General features: G+C 29.3%; 1 protein-coding gene across 1 annotated transcript in view; it reads right to left on the bottom strand.

Annotated features, from left to right (window-relative positions):
- Positions 1-13,047, bottom strand: part of LOC129912446 (uncharacterized) — a 99,432-nt gene extending 86,385 nt beyond the window's left edge. The window contains exons 1-2 of the mRNA XM_055990672.1: positions 12,926-13,047; positions 12,118-12,328 (exon numbers count right to left, since the gene is read on the bottom strand). Coding sequence (XP_055846647.1) covers positions 12,118-12,120 — 3 coding nt within the window. The 5' untranslated portion in view covers positions 12,121-12,328; positions 12,926-13,047. The remainder of the gene's footprint in view (positions 1-12,117; positions 12,329-12,925) is intronic.
- Between the last annotated feature and the right edge of the window lie 6,173 nt (positions 13,048-19,220).

The following is a 19,220-nucleotide window of genomic DNA, read 5'->3' as shown; positions in this document are numbered from 1 at the left end:
AAGTTGAGTGAAAAGTAGGTTAATAATTATAACTATTGTTTTGATTTTTCGTTTCTTGAAATCTTCGAGTTGCTGTAGATTGGGAATCGTTTTTTTTTATTTTTTATTTTCAAAAATATTTTGGTGTAAAAAACGAAATTAAATACGTATGAAAAAATATAAAACTAACTAAGCAATGTCTTTTCGTGATAGTATTTAAGCCATTTAAAAACATTAAATTAATATCCTTACTAATGTACAACATTGATGTTCATCAATTTACTAGAAGAGACTAAATACTCATTGGATAATTATTATTCATCCAAAGAAATTGATTTTAATTTTTCCATCGAAATTTTAAGTGGGTATATTATACAAAATTCAAAATTTGTAATGTGTATCTACTTTTATTTTCCTTTTGTATTTAATATCAGTAACCTTGAAAATAAAGCTCTGGCTCTTCTGATTTGTTGTTATAATCAAGTCGTAGGAGTTATCATAATATTTCAAGAGTATACCTATTATTAAACGGTCGATACCCTTCTTTTAAATTTCCATCAGATTAATCGTATCCGGTTCATAACCATAAATGTATTTCAGTATTTGTAGATATAATATAAGTATAAGAGTACTTTAAGAAAACATTCATCATTATTTTCTTACATCCATCAAAATGGAATATTTAAACAAGTCGGGTATTTTTTTTTTCTTCATTTTTTTTTAGCAATGCAAACATCTAAGTTAAAAACCCACGCTGAAATATCTTTACTTATTCTATAATGTAATATAGACATACACAACCAACACGATGTTAAATAAAATGTCTCTACATTAAATGGCCATGAAGTCCGAATTATTTAAGGAGTGTAGTTATAACAGTGATGTTAAAAAAAAAAAAACTAACCATCTTTGGAGTCCTCTCAAACCAATGAATAGTGTACAAAAATAGGTAAATGGAAGAAAAGATATAAAAAGATGGAAATACCTCTTTGTGACACTCACACGTAAGTTTATTTATTCAACAGCTTTATATACCTACAATTTAGTTTGCCGGGATTGACGTCAGTTTAAATGTTATAATGCATGAGAACTGTTTAAAATGGAATAAGTACAACAACTTTTAAGTGTATTCTGCAATTTATTCTTAACTTAAGTTATAAGAATGCCACCAATTTTATGATCCTGAACTTTGCAGACAATTTGTCTGCTGAGGTTTGGACAGCCACCAAAGTCGCAAAACTCGTCTGATTTTAAAAAATTAAACGCCAATTGCTTCGTTAAATCAAAATCTATTTTCGATATTTTTTAGTTTTTTATTTGTCTTAACAAAAAAGTTATGGCCAAAAAACGCAAAAAACACCAAAAAATTAATTTAAACATTATTGGACTTTCGTCACCACTGTAATTATGGACCCATTTTCAAAAAATAAATGGCAATCGCCATCGTGACGAAAGTCCAAAATTTTTAAAAATTATTTTTTGGATGTTAGTATTTTGCCACTGATTTGTATTGAAATTGTGTGTTATATTTACTATATATTATTATATTATTATCCACATTGTTAAGTACTATAAAAGACTAAGTCTTACTTGTACACTGGTTATAAATAAATTGAAATTGAAATTGAAATTGATGTTAAGACAAATAAAAAAAAACTAAAAAATATCGCCCTTAGATTTTTATAAAACAAAGCCTATTATTACAGTGGTGACGAAAGTCCAAAATTTTTAAAAATACATTTTTAGATAACTTTTTTGTTAAGACAAATAAAAAACTAAAAAATATCGCCCCTAACTTTTGATTTAACGAAGCCATTGGCGTTTAATTTTTCAAAATCAAACGAGTTTTGCGACTTTGGTGGCTGTCCAAACCTCAGCAGACAAATTGTCTGCAAAGTTCAGGATCATCCAATTTTTAGAAATTCATATCTTTAGTTGTGATTCTTTACATCAAACTCATAGAACATTACTACATTGCTCCCTTATATCCTACAAACAATTTCCCTTCTAGTAAAGATTTCATTTTGCATTACGATTCTTCTGATTTAATAACATACAATAGTTTGTTCTATTTGCACACCACTGCAATAAAAAAAACACACACACACACCGAAAAAGTTGAAAGTATGTTAATTTTACCTAACCAAAGGTGTTTTAATGAGCTGAATCCGATCCGAGGACCTTTATGAGTGAATCATAAAAAAACAGTTTTTTTAGTGGTATTTCGCAGATGATTCGACGCCTGATTACAGATTTACACATACATAACTGAGCTTTACACATACATAACTGTTTTCGATAATAATTCGTAAAATCAAAATTCTTTTTTATGTTTCATAAAAAATAAAAGTTTTTCTGTAAAATTTGGAAAACCAGAAGTCACTTGCTTCAAAAAACCACTTGTTATGTTAGCCACTAAGATTTTGAAATATTATAAATTTCTATTTCTAATATCTTTCTGACTTTCTCGTTAACAACACTGGTCAACAAAATTAAACAATATTTTTGTCACAAGAAAAAAATATATTTTCTGAACTCGAATCCAAATTTTATTGGTCTCCATTTTTGATATAATCGGTTATGAAAAAAAAAAACGAAAGAACATTTTTGAAGTTATACTTCTTATGGGAGGGTGGGTATGAAAATTTACTTTTTGACAAGAATGTCAAAGGGATTATGACGCGATCACCCTGGGTAGAAGGGCTGTCGTTTCACCTTTAGAGTAGGCAGTACTTTAGTATTTAAAAATGCAGTACGCGGCAGTACGGCAAACATAAAACACACAACACGTTGCAAGTTACATGTTTCATGTGGCAAGTTGCATGTGGCAAGTTGTATGTTGCAAGTTGCGTGTGGCAAGTTGCATGTGGCAAGTTGCATGTGGCAAGCTGCCAGGGTTGCAAAAAGCTCACATTTCAGCTCAGCTCACAGCTCAGCTCAAATTTGAGCTAGGTACCATAGCTTAGCTCATTTGAGCTGAGCTGAAAGTGAGCTGAGCTGAAAGTGAGCGCCCCAACTTCCAACGCCTATATCTCGGAATTTTGAAAAAAATAAAAAAAATTTTTTTGATGCCAAAAGGTAGCGGGGACTCTAACCTACATTTGGGTACAACTCTCATTCCTGTAGGTTCACGCGTTCTCAAACCGGGAGAACTTAAAAGTAAAAAAAAAATAGGCACGATTCTGAAAAAATAGACATGATGTTGCGGTTTAACATGGAAGGCGATTTTTTAAAAATCTGATAATGTGCAAAGCGTAGGCCCATGACACAAGCTATCATTTGGCATCACTCCCAAAAATTGTTCTCAAGCGGTTTAGCTTCCAGGAGCGTTCAAAGATTCGGGGATTTTTCGAAAAAAAAATTTACCCCAACTTTCAAACGCGATTTTCTCGGAATTTTGAAGAAAATCGAAAAACCGGATTATACCACTATCGGCTAGCTGAGAATATAAGCTTTCATATGCCACCACTCCCCTGTCTCTAGATCAAAGCGTTCCAACGCCTATATCGAGGAATTTTGAAGAAAATGAAAATAAAATTTTTTGATGCCAAAAGGTAGCGGGGACTTTAACCTACATTTGGGTACAATTCCCATTACTGTAGGTCCACGCGTTCTCAAACCGGGAGAACTTAAAAGTAAAAAAAAAATAGGCACGATTCTGAAAAAATAGGCATGATGTGGCGGTTTAACATGGAAGGCGATTTTTTAAAAATCTGACAATGTGCAAACCGTAGGCCCATGACACAAGCTATCATTTGGCATCACTCCCAAAAATTGCTCTCAAGCGGTTTAGCTTCCAGGAGCGTTCAAAGATTAGGGGATTTTTCGAAAAAAAAATTTACCCCAACTTTCAAACGCGATTTTCTCGGAATTTTGAAGAAAATCGAAAAACCGGATTATACCACTATCGGCTAGCTGAGAATATAAGCTTTCATATGCCACCACTCCCCTGTCTCTAGATCAAAGCGTTCCAACGCCTATATCGAGGAATTTTGAAGAAAATGAAAATAAAATTTTTTGATGCCAAAAGGTAGCGGGGACTTTAACCTACATTTGGGTACAATTCCCATCCCTGTAGGTCCACGCGTTCTCAAACCGGGAGAACTTAAAAGTAAAAAAAAAATAGGCACGATTCTGAAAAAATACGCATGATGTGGCGGTTTAACATGGAAGGCGATTTTTTAAAAATCTGACAATGTGCAAACCGTAGGCCCATGACACAAGCTATCATTTGGCATCACTCCCAAAAATTGCTCTCAAGCGGTTTAGCTTCCAGGAGCGTTCAAAGATTAGGGGATTTTTCGAAAAAAAAAATTTACCCCAACTTTCAAACGCGATTTTCTCGGAATTTTGAAGAAAATCGAAAAACCGGATAATACCACTGTCGGCTAGCTGAGAATATAAGCTTTCATATGGCACCACTCCACTGTCTCTAGATCAAAGCGTTCAGCTCCCAGAAGTTTTTTCGCGCCCCCAACTTCCAACGCCTATATCGCGGAATTTTGAAGAAAATGAAAAAAATTTTTGATGCCAAAAGATAGCGGGGACTCTAACCTACATTTGGGTACAACTCCCATTGCTGTAGGTCCACGCGTTCTCAAACCGGGAGAACTTAAAAGTAAAAAAAAATAGGGGCGATTCTGAAAAAAAAGGCATGATGTGGTGGTTTAACATGGAAGGCGATTTTTTAAAAATCTGATAATATGCAAAGCGTAGGCCCATGACACAAGCTATCATTTGGCATCACTCCCAAAAATTGCTCTAAAGCGGTTTAGCTTCCAGGAGCGTTTAAAGATTCGGGGATTTTTCGAAAAAAAAAATTTACCCCAACTTTCAAAACCGATTTTCTCGGAATTTTGAAAAAAGTCGAAAAACCGGATTGTACCGGAATTTTTTTTTATGATAAAAAAAGAAATATTTTACTAAAAAAATAGAAATATATTCACTTTCAGCTTAGCTCAAATGAGCTGAGCTGCGAGCTGAGCTCAGCTCACTTTTGAGCTAACAACCCTGCAAGTTGCATATTGCTTCTACTAGTGCTGAAGCACACACAATCCTCATAAAATTACCATATAGCATATTTTATGCGCAATTTGTTTACTTTCGTTAAGCACAACATGAGTAAATTTCACAGATTAAATTGAAAACTACATGGACGCAAGGAGGATGAAAGAATTAATTTATTGTTCACTTGATAAAAATGTAAAAAACGAAGTGTGGATTAATTAATTTAATAATAGAAATTAAAAATATCAAATGAAATTCATTTACATATACCATTGAATAATTATATATAGAAGTGACACCGATAGTTTCTAGCGCCACAGAATTTTATTTTTTTCGTCAATCAGATGTACTAAAAAATGTCCAGAGAGAATGGGGCTTGTCCTAGAAAATTATATTTCCAAAAATTTGTTTTTAAAAAAGGAAATTTCACTAACACAAACATTAGAAAACAAATATCAAATAAAAATAAAACGTATCGACATGTCGACATCCTAAATTAGAAAAAAAAAAATAAGGAAATTTTACTCACACATAAAACATAAAACAAATATCAAACAAAAATAAATCTTATCGACACATCGACATCCTATAAATGAAAAAAGAAAATACGGAAATTTTACTCATACATACAAAATTACACAAATATCAAACAAAAATATTAAAAAGTTATTTGACATTATAAATGTATCCATAGTAACTCGAAACTAAAAACAAAACATTTTTATTAACGACGAGAATTTGAACAAAATTAAATAATTATTGTTGTATATCCTAGGCACGTTATAGCTTATAGGGCATGAAAGTTACACTTATTTCAACAGTCCTATTAGCGTAGGTGACAAGGTGATTGCTCTTTACTTTTGCTCTTTGAGTTCGTATCTCCACAGAGATTGCTATTTTTTTATATTATATTTTTTTTGGCAATATTATAAAATGCGTAACAACTAGCGCCTTTTTTTGCTGAATCGAAACTCCACCTGATAACTTTACTTCATGACAAATAAATTTGTGCCAAAGAAATCTGAATAAGAAGTTTTATTCACCAAAACTTATAATTAGTAAATTTTATTTTCTACGGGCCTTACCAATAATCAAATTTAAGGCTGACATAAATATTTAACTGAATTATATATATTTCACTCTACCAATCAACAATTTAATACTCAGGTACAAAGCTAACGCTCGGCTAAATTTAATAGTTGAGTTTCATAACGAGTGCAGCTTTTAACCTGAGTTGTTTTTATACACTAGTCCAAAAAGTTAAAGGAACAAAGCAGAATTCGTGATAGCTCCAACAAGTACCTATTCAATTTGATTTCTTCTACTAAGAAAGATTTGTAGAAAAAAATTTCAAAATCGTTGGAACCTTATAAATAAATTAAAACAAAAAAAAATCAAAAATAAAATTGGTATGCAATTTCGTAGAAATAACTATTCAACATTCAAAACTAAAATGTCAAAAAAAATTAATTTCCGGTTTTCGAAAATTTGATTTTTCAAAAAAAAGTGTTCAATTTTTTTTATCCAAAAACTATTATTTTTCCAAATTGTCTTACTGTTTTATATTTAAACTATATAAATATTTAAACTATATAAAAATTCTTTAAAATTGAATTGGCAGTTTGGCAGAAAATCAGATTTGAAAAAAACGGTTCTACGGTAGGTTAATAATAGTTTTAAAAAATTTCCATGATTGCCCAAAAACTATTTTATAATTTTTTTAAACAAAATTACTGGTACCGTTTTCGAGAAAATAAAACATTTCCGAAATTGGTATATGGCAGGTATCGTTATTTCTGGTAAAAAAAATTAGTTCTAAAAACCCCTCTTGAGAGTCTCCAAAAAATACTTCATACCAAGTTTGATGTTAATCGGTAGATCCGTTTATCTATAGACAGACAGACTGACAGATGAACAAAAAATCTACTATTAGTATTCTCCAATGGAACAGGGCTATAGTAATGCAATGTCTGATTGTTATCTCAACTTTTTTTTTTGTGAGAATGCATAGCTTGACTATATAGTATCATGACAAAATAAAGAGCATGTAAAAGCTACATTCTTCTAGTTTTAGGATATTAGAACCAAATATTTTATTTCAAATGGTGAAATAGGAAAATCATTGGAACTATCCAAAACCACATTTTCATACATTTGCGATCAAAATAGACCTTTTTACAGTTTTTTTTTTCAAATAAACTCAAATTCTTGTGAGTTTATTTCAACATTTTATTAATTATTATCGTTTAAATTTTAGATTAAACAAAATTAAAAACAGAGAAAAGTATCCAAAAATGGTACGAAAAGATTTTTTTTCCAAAATTTAACATTTTGTAAAAACTGCAAATTTGAACAAAGCCGTAAATCCAAAGTTCTTGTTCGCATACATAAATCATTTTAAGCAAATAATCGAGATAGTTTCGTATTGTATTAAAATATTTGAAATATGCATTAAAATACTTTACAATAATGTGTAATATGGCCATATTGTATGAACTTGATCCTTACCTACTCTTGCATATGGGGTTTAAGAAAATAGTAAGTATATGCTACAGTGCATGCAGACAACATTTAAATAATGTGAACTACAGCTAGATATTATTACAAAAAGCACCCTAGTCAAAATTAAATAAACTCTCTATAGTTGAAGAAAAATCTTCTTGTCGTTAATAAAAACAGAAAAACAAAATCCTTTCAAATATACATAAGAATCAAACATTCAAAAATAAATGTTCAATTCAAAATATTACAAAAATTAAAAATAAATTCAATTTGAATATTACAGAAACAAAAATAAACAAACACACTTCTAACACAAAACAAAACTAATACAAATACACCAAATATAAATAATATAGTAGTTGTGGTTACTTAGTAACCAAAAGTCCTTTTAAGGAATTTTTCGGCCATCGAATACACAATCCTAAAACGATTGTGGCGCCACTCTTGTAACGATTGTAGCGCCACCCCTCAAACAAAGCGGATGTTTTTTCCGGTGTCACTTCTATATATAATTATTCAATGCATATACTGAATGAGAAGTATAACTTCAGTCGCGTGTACATGTGTACACACACTCTTTTTTTTTAATTGTTTAAATCTTCAAACTGAATAAGCTATTTGGTTTCTTGTTTAACAAAGAATCATTTTTGAAATCATTTTATTTTAAAATTTTTTTTTTTTATACAAAATTTAAAAAATATTTAATTTATATTTTTTAACAACTTTAAAAAAGGAGGAGGCATTTAATTCGTCTGTATTTTTTTTTTGTGTTTGTTACCTCATAACTTTGGACTGAGTGAACCAATTTTGATAATTTTTGGAAAGCTGGTGGCTGTAATGTGGTCCCATTTCAATTTAGTTCAGTTCTACAACTATTAGAAAAATCATAAAACGCAATTTTGATAAATGGAAGTCGGTTTTGTTTTTTGATAAAAATGAATCAAAAACTGAGGATTTTGAAAATTTTAAGACTGTACAGCTTTTTACACTGAACCAAATCCTTACGTAAATACAACGAAAAAATTCGTTAAGCCAACGAAAATTTAATTATTTTTCAGCCGATGAAAAATTTAATTGGTTCAACGAAATGGCTTTCATACGTTAATGAAGAACTTCATCAATTAACGAAAACTTTCGTATTTTAATGAAATTTTTCATAAAAAATTTTGATCGAGAATTAATGAATTTATACATCACTTTACGAAATTTTTCATAGATTAACGTAAAATTTAATTAACCGCGGTGATATTTTTCGTAAGTTAATGTATTTTTTGATTAATTTATGAAAGAACTTTCGTTAGCTAACAAATTTTTTCGTAAATTTTATGAATATTTTAATTAGATTACGAAAAAAATTTCGTTAGCTAACGAAACTTTTCGTTGTATTAATTATTTTTTTAGTAGATTTATGGTATATATTTATTGGACTTGTTAAATTATTAATTTAATACAGTCCAAACAAAAAATTGGCGTTTCGACCCGGTGGAGCTCACTTAAGTCAACTGATGAGTCCGACTTATCGTGAGACACGTTGTCAATACGCAAATATTTTTTATATTCAGCTCAACTTACATAGATTTTTAAACAAAAACCTAATGTGAACTATAAAAAGCAAGATTAAATTTTTAATCATAAAAACAGAAATGCATCCAAGTCTACGTTTTTTTTTTTGTAAGGCAACGATTTTTTTTCGTTAACTGATGTATTTTTTCATAAGCCAATGTAATATTTCATTAGTATATGAAGAATTTTCATAAGCTTATGAAGATTTTCGTTAGTTAATGTTGAATTTCAGAAGTTAATGAATTTTTTCGTTACTTAATTAAAACTTTGATAAAGTAAGGAAAAAATTCTTATTTTTATTCTTTAACTCTCTACTGCATACGAAGCCAAATATGGTTTTGTCTGTTTGTATGCACTTTTCTCTTATCTGTCACGAAAAAATGGTAAAGATTAAATACAATCTTCTTCTTTGTGTTCCTAAGAACCCATAGAGATAGTTTTTTCGTTTGTCCGACCCAAAATAAAGGTGTATTTTATGATCACAGGTGAGTCGATCAGTCGTGTGCATTGAAATCGAAAGTGTAGAATATATTCATACTTTAAGTGTTAATTACTGCGTTTGTTTGGAAAGTAAAGTGGAATTAAAAATTTATTTTTGATCGATTGTCTAATTGTGTATGCTATGAACCAAAATTTATTGTATTGGGTAAAAATGTTGGAGCAAGACTTACTTCGACAGTGGAAAGAATGTGAACAAGAAAAAATATTTATATGGGACAAAACAAATTGTTTTTTTCGGTTCATTGTCTTAAAATGAGCAAAATTTGAATTAAATCTTAACTTTTTGTAATGCAATGTATTTATTTGACTTTATTTTGTTTTTAAATGATAAATATTTGTCTTTTGATATTTTTAATTGTATTCTTTACATAATCTGAATAAATAAAATTAGTAAAACTTCTTACCCCTTAATGCATACGAAGCCAAATTCGGCTTATAAACAAATTTTTTAAACAAATTAATTTAAACACATTTTTTTTAATGAAAACCGTTTTGAAACAACCCAATGAACCCATGTAAAGCATTTTTTAATTTTTTCGTCCGCTAATATTAATTCATGCAGTAGAGGGTTAAAATGAGTATGAAATTTTTCGTTAATTGATGAATCTTTTCATTGAATTGGATTTTTTGGCAGTAAATAGGGAGAAAAAGTGTATGAAACGTTTTCATTAATTGATGAAGGTTTTCATATTACGAAAAATTACATATTTTCGTTGAGCCAAAGAAAGTTTCGTTGGGGCAACGAAAATGTAGTGTATGAAACCATTTTCGTAATTTTACGAAATTTATTATTTTCAGTGTAGACGCTTCTATGCATATAAAAATTTTCTTTTAAATCGGCCAATTTAGAAATCAAGAAAACGGTTCAGTTACAGGTACCTACCCTTTAAAAGTATTATTTCATTTGATACAGTACACATATTTTCTTAATCAAAATTGTTAGATTTCTTTTGATAAAAATAACATTTTCTATTTAAGTCATACGGCAATTGTTGCCCAAGTTGCCCTCTAGGGAATTACAAAAAACTCTTAACTACCAAGTTTAAAAGAAAATGCTTCAATAGTTTGGTCTGCAGTTCGACACACAGACAGACATATAGAACTACAGGACCCACTTTATCATTGTAATGTCATGTCTAATAGCAACAAGGTTTTTGTAACAGACACCAATATATACTTTTCTATAGGTTTTTTGCTGAGCTCGAATCCAAAGTCAGAAAAATTCTATTACATCACGTTTTTGAGATAAACCAGTTAGAAAATCGAAAATTCCGCTTCTTACAGGTTTTCGAGGTAATTTCTTAGCGTTTGGTTATTTGTTTTTTTATAAATTTTTATAATGGTTAAATTTAATCTATTTAAATCCGTTTAAATCTTTTAAATATTTCTTTTCTTTTTCGAGAAATCTTAAGTTGAAATGAACGTGTTTGGTATATCTCATGTTTATTTGCTTTTAAAAGCAAATCTCGAAAAATTCTTTACCAATCGCTTTTAAATTTGGACATAATGTTTCAAAAAACCTATAAAAAAGTATATCTTGGTTTCTGTAACAAAAAAAAAAAATTTTAATTTTGTTGACCAGTGTAGTTTTCTCGAGTTCGATTTTTATTTTTACGAATCCTAAACTTGCCCTATATAAAAGTACAAACCTACATATGTTTAAAGTAAGAAAAATACCTTATGTGAGTTTTGATCGGGAGAAGGAGGTTTAATAGTGTTGCCTTTCAACCTAAATTGTTCATGGTTTTTTACACCATGCAGTGTCACCATCAATCATCATTTTTGTCAAGAGCAAAGTATGATTTGAATATTAAAGAAGAACTTATTCCTTTTTAAAATTGATATAGCGGCTGAAATCTGTAACTTTAGCTATATTTTGTTCATGCTTTTTAAATTTTCCATTAATCTTACTGACATTTGCTCGGTACAGAAAAAGGAAATGCCAAATATATAATGTTAGTAAAAAAATACATTTTGAATTAAGCTCCTCTCAACTTCCACTTCAACAACTTTTATATTGATTAAAATTACTTCGGAATTACACAAACTGAAGCCTTATAAATCCGACTAAACTAGGTTCACCATATAAGCATACCCAACCGGTATTCAATTGTTAACAATCCATATCTTTTATAAATATAAATAAATCGCAAGTGTGAAGCGGAAAATAGCAGAAAAAAAAATTTTTCCAGCAATTTTAAAAATGTTTGCAATTTATTTGTTAGAAATATCAAACAAAAAATATAGCGCTTTAAGCATGTTACTCCTAAACACTCACATTCTTTATTCAACTGCCGAATATTTTTCAAAAAAAAAAACGAATTAAAGATATGTAACAAAAAATGGAAATAAAAACAAATTCTCGAAATTTTTGTATGTGACCCATTTGTATTTTTTGCACAGCACTGTATCATAACTATTTTGCATTTATCTAGACAAATAACTAACAACTGATGACGCATATGCCATTCTTAAAGAAACAACCCAAAACTCAGCTGTAGGCGTCAAATGAATTATAAAAAATTGGTTAAAAAAATAACACATTTTATTTGTTGTTTAACTTACCATTTTATAAACTGCATAAAGACAAAATGCAAAAATGTCGTTATTCTTTTTATTTACTTTTTTAGTGTTATCCAAGTAAATGTTTCTTATTTTTTTTATAGTCGACACCAACAAGTTACACACAGTCACAAAGACTATATCTCGCACACAAAATATCACAAAACTTCCAGATTACCTTGAGATACACCTTTTGTTATTTAAACTAACACATCTATCGGTCGTTGATGGTGATGGGATGGGAAGTTGAAATACAAAAAAAATAAAAAATTATTATAAAAACCGTAGGATTAAAAATTTTGCAAAAAAAAGTTATGAGAAAAAATGTTTCTAATCTTCAACAAGATTTATAAATCAATTTTAATGGCACGAATTTAACTGGTTTTTCGCAATTTTTTTTTCAAACTTGTATTAGTAAATTTTGATCTAACAAAACGAATTTTGGGGCAAAAAGAAAATAAAAAAAAAAAAAAACAGATACAAAATTTAGGTAACACGAGTAAAAGACAAAATTATTTTTTTAATTTTGCTGGGAAAAAAATCTAATTTGATTGATCAAATTTAACTTTAAACAAAATTGTTCACAATATGGTTATGATTTTTCCAACAATACGAGTACTTTTTTTCTTGTAACTGACTTATACAATGCTTATATCATTTGAAACGAATACATAAAAGGGTTACTCCGACCCACACTAAAAGATACGTTAGAAATACATAAACAAAAAGAAGCAAAACAATGGAGATACAAAAAAAAAAGAGAAACAACAACAACACACAAGTAAATTAGAAATACAAAAGTTGGTATTACCTATAAACCAAACTTTACGCGTACTCACTCGTCGGTTACCTGTTTTCGACTGGCCATTGAGTGCATTTTCACAAAGTATCTACCTGTTTTGATGGCGATCCGATCGTTTTAAGCTAAATTCACCACTCCGTGACTTCATCACTATTTTCTGATTTTTTTTTTTTTTTTTTTTTTTTGTGCGAAAACTCTTGAAGTGAGTGCGAGAGCCGGCCCAATGTTCGTTTTTAAGCCCACAAGCCACAATCTATACGACTCAACATGCTTCATGCTAGATTTCCAGTGGAATTTTGATTTTTTTTACTTTTTTTTTTAATGCTGGAAGGTATAAACAAGTGTTAGATGAGAGGTATGGTGAGTTAAAAATAAGCTCTCAATTGTTAACAAAATAATTCTGCAAAAAACCATTAAAAATAAATGAAAAATGTATCTAACGTAGTGTTAGCCACATAAAATAGTGTTTGCTTTGGTTATTTCGAAGAAAGTCTTATAGAGTCTTGAAGATATAGCTTGAGGGTTTGAATGTTAAAGCATGTTTTATTTTATATTTTACTTTATATTTGAGTTCGTTTGATTTGTTTTTTTTTTTTTTTAATTCTTTTTTGTTTTTTTTTTTCGCGATCAGTATAAAAGTAAATAGATACACATTTCTATTGAAATCAGTGACCGCAGACCTTTTTTTTTTTTGTTTGCTTTTGGTTGGGGGAGTTTGAACCTGTTCTATATACAAGCCGATGAATATACTCGTATCTTATATCTGTCTGAGATGAAACCAATAAATTTTAAATTTTTGACACACAAATCAAAAAATATTGAAGGTGATCTAAGCATTATGTGTTTGAAGTGTTATACATACTTTAGCGAAATGATTGTATTTTAATGTAATATAAGAAGCAATTATTTTTAAGAAATTCGAATGGTTGGTAGTGAAAAGAGTTTTTGAGGTTATGAAATCAATGTAAATTTTGATAATTACACTCCAAATCAGAATCAAATACTGAATAGATATAGAAAACAAGCTAAATTCTATGTCTTTTTTTCGGGAACTTTTTAATTTGGGGCTTGTGGCTCATATTCAAGAAAGAATTATCAATTTTTTTAGAACAAAAATTAAAATTATTTAGAAATAACATCCTTTGCTCGAAAACATGTCCTCAACGATTTTGATCATTGCACTGAATGCTTAACCCGAACATGAAAAATCATAGTCAAAGAGCTGGCAACGATCTTGAAAACGGTCCCGGTGCTTAAAAAAAAGTCTGCTGGCATGAGTATCGGTTGCCAGCTCTATATAATAGATATTATCTAAGGGTTAGGGTCATAATTCTGTAAATGCCAAGACTCTGTGCACCATAATTATTAATTTTTTTTTACTTCTGCCAAAATTCTGTTTTCGTTAATTCCATAATTCTGTATTTTAAAATTCTGCATTTAAAAATTCTAGAATAAGGAATTATTAAAACCGTATACAGAATTCTAAATTTACAGAATTTTGAAATAGAGAATAACTGGAATGCAGAATTATTATTTTCATACTGAATTTTTGATGCATATACAGAATTTTGTTCGTACAAAATTTTGCAATACAGAATAACGACTCCTTCCTTGTTCTACATTCATATCACAAGAATACGATTGATTTCTAGGTCAAAGAAAGAAAAGACTTAAAATAAAGTTTGCTGCTCAGCTCTTTCGTTTGCTGATTCTTTACTAAATGAAGACAACATTTTGAGCAAAAAGTATTTTTATTTTTTATTATTGATGGAATAACTTAAGTGTCCGTTAATATTTTTAAAGTTTCGGTTAAAACTCATTTTGTATTTTGAAAAAAAAAAAAAAATAAATAAATAAATAAAAAAAAAGATTGTTACAAATGAAACAGTTAGGTATTTATGTTTGTCTTAGAATTTTTTTTTTTGCATTTTTTGTATATTTTCAATCTTAGTTGCACTATGACATGGTTTTTTTTAATTTTGAATAGCATACAAATAATGCAATAATTGATCCCAACTTTTTCATTTCCAGCCATCAAGGGCATACATATAACATATATAAGTTGTTTGAAATGTTTAAGTTCTTTAACTTTTGTTAGAGTTGAAATAGTTATATGCGTTCTAGGATGGTGTAAGGCTCTAAGTTATGTTTAAATTTGAGACATTATCAAAAAATGTAACAGGAAATATTAATGCAAAAATTTGCCAATAATGACACCTATGTGCAGAGTAGAGTGCTTTGTTTTAAGGCGACCATCGATTTTGTTGCTCCCATTTCAAAATTCGGTTAGAAATGCCCAAAAAATAATTCCCTAAAAATTTAAGCCCTTAAAATTAAGATTTAAAACTCGAATTTTGAGTTTTAAGATTCCCCATACAAAGTACACGTAAGGTTTTGTGAATTTTTTTTTCATACAGCTCAGCTGATTTTTATGCTATCTCAATGAATCAAAAAGCATATTATTCAAAATTGATTGGTCTATACAAATATAAAAGGTGACATTACTGTTACTTAAACCAGTGAGACAGGGCATTCCAAGAAAGGCATTTTTTCACGATTTTTTAATTTTGTTCGGTTTTTTTCGGTGTTATTTCCGAAATAGGTAATTCTACAAAAAAATTGTGTATGACAAAGTTGTAAAGCACTCAATTTCCTACAAAAAAGTTCTCTATTCTTGATATTTCTCAATATAATCAGTGCAGATTGTACTAAAAGTTTGTATTTTGTTTTATTTGTTAAATGCTGTTAAATCGCAATGTTAAAAAAAAATAAAACATCTTTTTGTGATGCGAAAAGAAGCGTTTATGTAGGTATCATATGTTTTGTATAACTCAAAACATAAGAATTTATGTAATGGATCAGAAATCAGCTCATTTAGCATTTGCTGAAATGAAACTTAAATATTAAGTTTAACATAAGCCCTTATTTTCTCCTCTTTTCTTCTGCGTAAAATATCAGAAAACAACAGAAACTGTGATTAAAATTAAGAATTAATTTTAATTCCACAGAATACCTACATCTAAGAACATAAGAGAATTATGCTTGGGAAAAAAAGTCTGGAAACAAAAAAGAAAAAATATATCTGGACTTAAACTAAAAAAATACCCATTTTTAAATAGGCATTTACATGAAACAATCCAAAACACCAATGCGAATCTGAACTATTGACGATGTCAACCCCATTTTATTACTAATAATTCACATTTCTATTGAAGGAGCAAAAAAAAAATCAAGTCGTGCATTTTCTTCGAGTTTGATAAAAAAAATGTCTTATTTTAAATTATTGGCCTTCGATTTAATTTTTTTTTTTTTCAAATAGATTTTTGTTACCATTTCCATCGTACCTGTGTACCAAACGTCTTCCCACGTCACCACCAACTCCAGACACGCAACATTGGCATAAAATGTAGGTTCATAATGTGGTCAGTTGTTTTATGGTCATTCTCATTGCTTAAGATATCTTTTGCGAAAAATGACGTCAGAAAAAAATCTTTTATGGAATCAAAGTTGAATTCACGTTTTTACTCAATTCAAATGACAAATGTTAAAAGATTTTTTATATATATATTAAACTAATTTGAAAATCTTTGTAAATATTTAATCAAATTCAGTGTGCCTAAGCAACAAAACTTGTTTGCCAAATAAAAACAAAAGACAACTTGTTTATTTTAACAAATAAATTAAAGATTCAAACAAAATTATAACTGTAAAATCAATTATCCACATTTTTGCTCTTAAATGGAAAAGCAACAATTATTGTGTATTTGTATTGGTCAAATAGTGGCTTGGTATCGAAATGGATTGTGAATGTGTTTAGCAAATATGTTCTTATATCAATATATTTTCATATATTTCAATTGATCTATTATAAAATAACATTTGTACCGATGATATTCAATCAGATCTTGTCTATCTTATCAGTTTGTCAATTTTAGATTGTCTGATGAAAACGAGTAATCTTTTATAGTCACGAGCGCGATCCACGTTCATTTCTAAAAGTAAATGGTCCAGAGCCAACGTGTAGTAGACTCTAAAAGTATGCAGTACTAAGTTGTGTTTGGCTCGTTGTACAGCGGTTTTTGTGTAGAATTGAGTGTTATTATTATTTTATTGTCTAATATTAGGGAAATGAATTAACTGATACGTTGCATACGTTTCAAAGTAAAAACCACCCATGTTCTGCATTTCACATTTTGTAGACAAAAGTGAATTCAAATGTATTCTGCATTTCAGTTATTTGAATTTTCTGTTTTAATTTATTTTTTTTTTTTTGGAATTTTTCCAAGTATGAGTCTGTTCACTATGTTGGCCGATTTTCAGAACTAGCCGATAAGCACACAAAATTTCATAAAAATCGATCCAGCTGTTTCGGGGGAGTTTGGTAACAAACACCGCTAAACGAGAATTTTATAAAAGGTCATTAGAATTTGTTTTATGATGTATACGAGCGTCACAATTCTCTTGAAATTAAATTTATGAAAAATTTGAAATATTGCAATCCATCTGCATCTGTACATAATTTATCACAGTTTTTTTAATACTTGCTGGGTTTTTATGTTAGAGGTGAAATGTAATCAGAAAGTAATTACATACTGTTAAAAGATAAATATAATAAGAAGTGGCTCCATTTTTCTAATTACGTTCAAGTTGTGTAGTTTTTGAGAGAATTTCATCCGTAGATGCTCTTAACCGTACGTTTTAAGAACGGAATAAGTCCATTTGGTAAAATTGTTGGGAAAACGCTTCTGTATTTTATTGTTTTCTGATGTTTGACCTTCAGATAAAATAAAGATTATGTAGATTTGAGTAGAATGAGATTTTATTTCTATCGGTTTCTGGTTCTGGTAGACAGGTATAATGGTTTAAAAACGTTGGACTTATTCCGTTCTTAAAACTTACTGTTTGAAATTTCACCCAAAAGCCAAATTTTTAATAAAATTAACATAAATAATTTTTTTTAAAACAAAAGTTTAAGATTAACTATTGATAGAGTTTGAGTAAACAAAACAAAAAAGTGTTACACATAGTAAAACAAATTTTTTTATTGTGATCTATTTTTTACTTGAGTAAAACAAAATAAAATGCACGACTGGGGTCGCACGTACTTGCAGCTCAAAACACTTTTATGTTTGTTTACTTGTAGAATGACTCTATATAAATTTTAAAGAAATTTTGTTGATGTTTATTTATTTATTTAATATGTTAAATGCTAACATTAGAAATAAGCTTAGATACTAACAATGGAATCATTAAACTTAAACTCAATATATGAGTAATAATTGTCAATTAATCACAATAAAATATACATATATTAACATTGAAACTAAATAAACTAATATAAATAACAACAGAAAAAACAACATTCTGGTAAATTAATTAAATTGATTAAAGAAGCTATTTTTGAATTTATGGGATTTAACATTATCATTAATAGAATCGATTATATGAAAGTTTTTGTTAAAAATATTAATTAGTTGATTCATAGAGCTATTGACGCCATAGTTAGATCTACTATAAACTACACAAATTGGTAACCTATTTCTTAAACCAGCACGCCCAACATTAAAATTCAGTCGATCCAACACTGAAGAAGATATTGAGCCTCTTATTATCCCAATTATAAAACATAATTGCAAATACTCTCTGTGAACTGAAAGTGATGGTAAATTAATAAGTTTAAGTCTATCCGAGTATGGAGGTAGGACAATTCTATCGGACCATGAAAGAAAACGCAACGAAAATCTCATGAACCTTCTCTGAACACTTTCAATTCTGTTTATATGAATCATATAGTAAGGTGCCCACACTATACATCCGTATTCAAGAATTGGCCTTACAAATGAAATATATAGAACCTTCAAAACATATGGATCCTCGAACTCCCGCGCAAATCTTTTGATGAAGCCAAGTGTTACAATGGCTCTTTTAATAATGTGGTTATAATGATCAGTAAAAGTTAGTTTCGGATCTAAATTGATTCCTAGGTCAGAAAAATTTGATAATTTACATATTTGCAACGAATTAATCTCATAGTTATAAGCAATTAAATTTTGTTTTCGTGTAAAGCTCAATGATTTACACTTGTCAATATTTAATATAAGGCGATTTGTGCAACACCATTCCCAAAATCTTTTTAAGTCTTCTTGCAAGAGCTTACAATCGGATAGGGAATTTATTGTTCGAAATATTTTCACGTCGTCAGCATAAAATAAAGTTTTTGAGTTTTGGAAAACAGAAGGAAGGTCATTTATAAATAACACAAAGAGCAATGGGCCTAGGTGACTTCCTTGAGGTACACCAGAAT

The sequence above is a fragment of the Episyrphus balteatus genome, chromosome 2 (genome assembly GCF_945859705.1).
Source record: "Episyrphus balteatus chromosome 2, idEpiBalt1.1, whole genome shotgun sequence".
Taxonomy (NCBI): domain Eukaryota; kingdom Metazoa; phylum Arthropoda; class Insecta; order Diptera; family Syrphidae; genus Episyrphus; species Episyrphus balteatus.
The sequence above is the reverse complement of the archived record's forward strand: the minus strand, read 5'-3'. Positions and strand labels throughout refer to the sequence as shown.